General features: G+C 37.1%; 1 protein-coding gene across 1 annotated transcript; it reads right to left on the bottom strand.

Annotated features, from left to right (window-relative positions):
- Window positions 1-1,413: 1,413 nt before the first annotated feature.
- LOC107667705 (insulin gene enhancer protein isl-2b-like) lies at window positions 1,414-2,480 on the bottom strand (the record flags this gene model as incomplete). Its single annotated transcript, XM_016459428.1, has 3 exons — window positions 2,405-2,480; window positions 1,883-2,072; window positions 1,414-1,673 (listed from the first exon to the last, which is right to left on the bottom strand). Coding segments are annotated over exons 1-3 (508 nt in total), but the record flags the coding sequence as incomplete, so codon positions are not given.
- Between the last annotated feature and the right edge of the window lie 2,112 nt (window positions 2,481-4,592).

Below are 4,592 nucleotides of genomic sequence, written 5' to 3' on the forward strand. Positions count from 1 at the left end.
GATAGATTTTTACAAATATTCAGGACAGACATTTTTTAACAAACTTAAAATCCTCGAATTAATCTGGTTTATATAATATAGCCTATATAGGCTAATTAATTTTAATATCAATATTAGGCTACGTTTAATTCAGCCAATAATATACTGCATTACAGATATAATTATTAATTTATATATAAATTATGATTATAATTTATTTTGCAAATATGCATTTGCAAATTAGGAAATTAACGAGCATGTTCAATATTCAAGATTTTTTTATTTATCACATACATGGTTATATAGAGAATATATGACCAGCAGTGAAATGTAAGTCAGGTCCGCTCCATGGACAGTGCAATTATTAAAGAATACAAAATTATATATAAATATAGGTATGGAAAAAGTAAGATATAAAAAAATAAGAATAAAATAAAATGCGCAGGACAGTGTACTGTAGACTTAATAAATATTAAGATGAGAAGGAATGTACAAGAGAAGAATGTGCAAACAGGTTGTACAGGGTAGTTACACAGCAGCAATAGAGGTAAAAAAGTAAATAAATAAAATATTACAGAAATTGCTGTGTGCAAGTGACAATGTCAGTATATTAAGTATCTTACTGATAATTAAGTGAAGTCATGTTGGTGTTGAGTCTATTGTAGCTCTCAGTGTTTAAGGCCCTGCCGCTCAGGCTTATCAGTGGTTGACTAAACAAAGTTATCAAGCGGATCGGCCTGTAAGCTAATATGTAACAACATTACACGATTCCTCCCACAGTAGCCTATACAATTAGGCCTGCCTTTCAGTTTAGCCTATGTGCTCAGTTCCAAAACTGACCTTAGGCTAAATAAGGCCTAGCCGTTCCGAATAAATAGCGCTAACCGTTCCAAATAATTTATTTTTTTTTTGTTTTCTACTACTATAATTTCTACACGTCCGTGTCCGATACGACTGTAATAATATGTGACCCGGAACCACAAAACCAGTCATAAGGGTCAATTTTTTGAAATTTAGATTTATACATCATCTGAAAGCTGAATAAATAAGCTTTCCATTGATGAATGGTTTGTTAGGATAGGGCAATATTTGGCCGAGATAGAACTATTTGAAAATACGGAATCGGAGGGTGAAAAAAAATCAAAATATTGAGAAACTCGCCTTTAAAGTTGTCCAAATTAAGTCATTAGCAATGCATATTAGCCTACTAATCAAAAATTAAGTTTGGATATATTTATGGTAGAAAATTTACAAAATATCTTCATGGAACATGATTAATATCCTAATGAGTTTAGCATAAAAGAAAAAACGGTAATTTTGACCCATGCAATGGCTATTGCTACAAATATACCCGTGCTACTTATGACTGGTTTTGTGGTCCAGGGTCACATATAGGCGTAAGTCAGTTGGTTGCATGTGCTATAGCCTACTGACCTGCCATATGCAGTCCTCTGCTTTTGATTGGTCCCGGACTGAGAGGGCTGCTGCCTGATCCGCGCTCCAGGGCCAGACCATAATCTGCTCGACACAACAGTTCCTCGTCCCGGACGGAGAACTCGTCCCCGGGCAAAAGCTGCCGGTTACACACCGAGCAGCGGAAACACTCGATGTGATACACACTGTCCCGAGCTCTCATGACCAAATCACTGCTGCTGAAGCCCAAAGTGCATTTTGCGCATTTTATACCGAACAATCTGTTGGATGTAGAATAGAAAAAGAATTTAATTTGTGCAGTGCCAAAACCAAGCAAGTTCAAGCATGCTTTTTAATTCCACTTTAATTTAATTTTACAGTCTGTTGCCAGATGTTTTGATCATTATAAATATGAAATACATATGCGGCCAGATTTATTAAAAATAATTCACACTTTTCCCGAAAGAAACCAAACAAACAAAAAACCTACCTTACATAATCTCTCTTGCAGTACGTTTTCCCGTCCCGTACGAAGCAAGTGCACTTCTCGTCCAGGTATTGGTTGCACTCCACGCATTTCAAACAGGCTGCATGCCACTCCAGGTCAGGGGAGACCCGCAGAATATACTGGTCATGGATCTGACTGCCGCAGCCTACACACATCGCAAGTCCGGACTTCTCTGAGCATGAAAAAGAACATTGTTTTGAGCTCTTATACAGGAGTTTGAGAGTCATGAATTTAGACTACAAGTATTTCATAAAAATTGAAATCATCGAGGTTTGTTGGCTAACTAACATTTGGGATAGTGAAAAGATCAAGACAGTCGGCTATTTCTCAGATGACAGATATACTGCAGAAGCAGTAGCAGAAAAAAACAGTAGGCCTAATCATTAACATAATCTTTTTTTTTTTTCAAATGCAACAAAATTGAATCACATTTAACCGCTTAATTTTAAACATGAAGTTAATTTTTGTAGGGCCTATAGTTTTTTTTTTCACAGAAATACATACTTTTGGAATGATCCCCCATATCATCCAAAAAAGAAGAGCTGAATATTATATCCACCATACAGGTTGCCTGAAGAGAAGATTGCTTGTTGAAACAGGAAGAGAGAAAAGGTAGTGTCCGCTCCCGGCTGCCCCGCAAACTCAGTCCAGAGTGAGGAGAGATGGAGAGGGGGGTAAACGCAGGAACAGGGGCTGAGAGAGAGCGAGAGAGAGAGATTGCTGTCTGCCGCACGAGACGTGACGTCAGGCGCAAATCCGAACTAAGACGCGTCAGTAGGGGGCAACAAGTCACAGTGCACCCAATATTGATTCGTTTCACTCCCTAGACATGATCGGGTAACTGTGCTTGTTGTTTCAGAAAAATATAAAAACATCTTAATTTGCTGCTGGAGATTATTAGACGTGGGGAAAAAAACGTTATTTATTCAGGGTGTTTCAGTGTAAGGTAGACTATGGTTCTTGTATTCACACCATACCTTTAGGAAATATGAGATCTATCATGTCAAGTGGCTCATTAGTATCGAAGTAGCCTACTATCAGGGTGACATATTGGTTGAAAAGCTAAACCCATAACCCCAACAATATCTTAGAGACCATTCATTTAAGAAAACAAATCTGAAAACAAGACTGTAGTATGCCTATTTTTTAAACAGATAGGCTAGATCAGTATAATAAATGGCAGTGATTATTTAATATCTAAATAGGCCTATATAAATCGTGTTCAGCAAACTGGACTGTGTCTAGATTCTGGAAAGCTTATTCTTGACGAAATTATGCCTACTGAATTCTGAAATCCAAAATCCCAGAGGCCTGTATTTAATTTTGTTTGCTGTTTTGAATTAAAATGTTTCATTTAACCATTTCTAATTTAGGCTAAATTCTTAAAATGAGATGAACTTATAGGCTATCTTATTGCTCATTTGATTGCCACAGTATACAATTTAACAATAAAAAGGTACAATTTAAGAAAAACTTGTATGCTTAAATATGGGAAAATGAATCTCTCATCCATACTTTGATTAGACACCGAGTGCAGTCACTAGCACAGTGATGATGAAAGAGTTCATATTATGGCCAATTGCCATCAGCAGCCTACAAATAGGCTAGAGCTAACTGGAGGAAGAAATAAAACGTTTTAGAACAATTTAATATTTTAACGTTATTGTAACCTTAAGCAGTGTTGACATTTCAAACTGTGTCATTCAAAACTATTTAAGTTTTTCAGACTTTAAAAGGAGAATATGAGAACAGGACATATTGCAACGACGTGATAATTCAGTTCTGTCACATAAAGGATGAACAACATTTTTTTTTTTTGTTATTCATAAGAATTTAAAATTGTAATAGGCCTATACTTTATCATCTCTGCTTAATAATGAACCCTGGCTCCCATCTATCACCAACAATTCGTCACTGCTATGCTTCCAGATAGGCTAGCTGTATGAAACTGTATAACATTTAATGGTCGAATGTACTTTGCATTCTGATGAAAAATATAACGGAAAAAAAGGACAATTTCTGCCCTGCTTGAAAACCGGCTATAGGCCTACTGCACATGCATTAGCTCGTCAAGACGAACTTTCGTGACGTCTTCCTCCACTTGTACAACAACCTCAATCTCTAAAACCCAAGGGAATAGCCGCGATGTACAGTAATAGTTATACTGACATCCAGCGCTCGAACTGAAGGGTGACTTCTTGGGGCGCTCCGGAGACCAAGCACGTGAGTTCCGTCCTTTTAAAACGATCAGAAAATAACTGTCTTTTGCGATGTGACATTGCTATTATTAAGCATATTAAAGCATTGTTGAAAACAGTAGGGGTTTGCGGCAGTTTTAAGAGATTGAGACCTCTCATTGAAAATGCATTGTGTCCTATAGTGCCACATCCCTTCTCATTTCAGTAACTGTCTGACTTCCACGAGACAGTCTTCACACCTGCCAGCTGTGATGCGTCCATTAATTCGAGAGATTAATATAGGCCTATGCGGAAAAAAAGAAGAAATATGAGAAGGGTCTGGCTGCAGACTTGCACTTGCACTCTCAGACTTGCGCTCTCAGACACTTGCGCTTCCGCAATTGACATCACTTGCTGTCTTTTTTATTTTTTATTTTGTTCTATTTATTGATTACTTTTTGTTTGAATCTCTCAACATTTTACAACAGTAGCCAGGTGGTGAAGACAAGACAAAA

Source organism: Sinocyclocheilus anshuiensis, unplaced genomic scaffold (assembly GCF_001515605.1).
Source record: "Sinocyclocheilus anshuiensis isolate Anshui unplaced genomic scaffold, SAMN03320099.WGS_v1.1 scaffold2169, whole genome shotgun sequence".
In the NCBI taxonomy this organism is placed as follows: Eukaryota; Metazoa; Chordata; class Actinopteri; order Cypriniformes; family Cyprinidae; genus Sinocyclocheilus; species Sinocyclocheilus anshuiensis.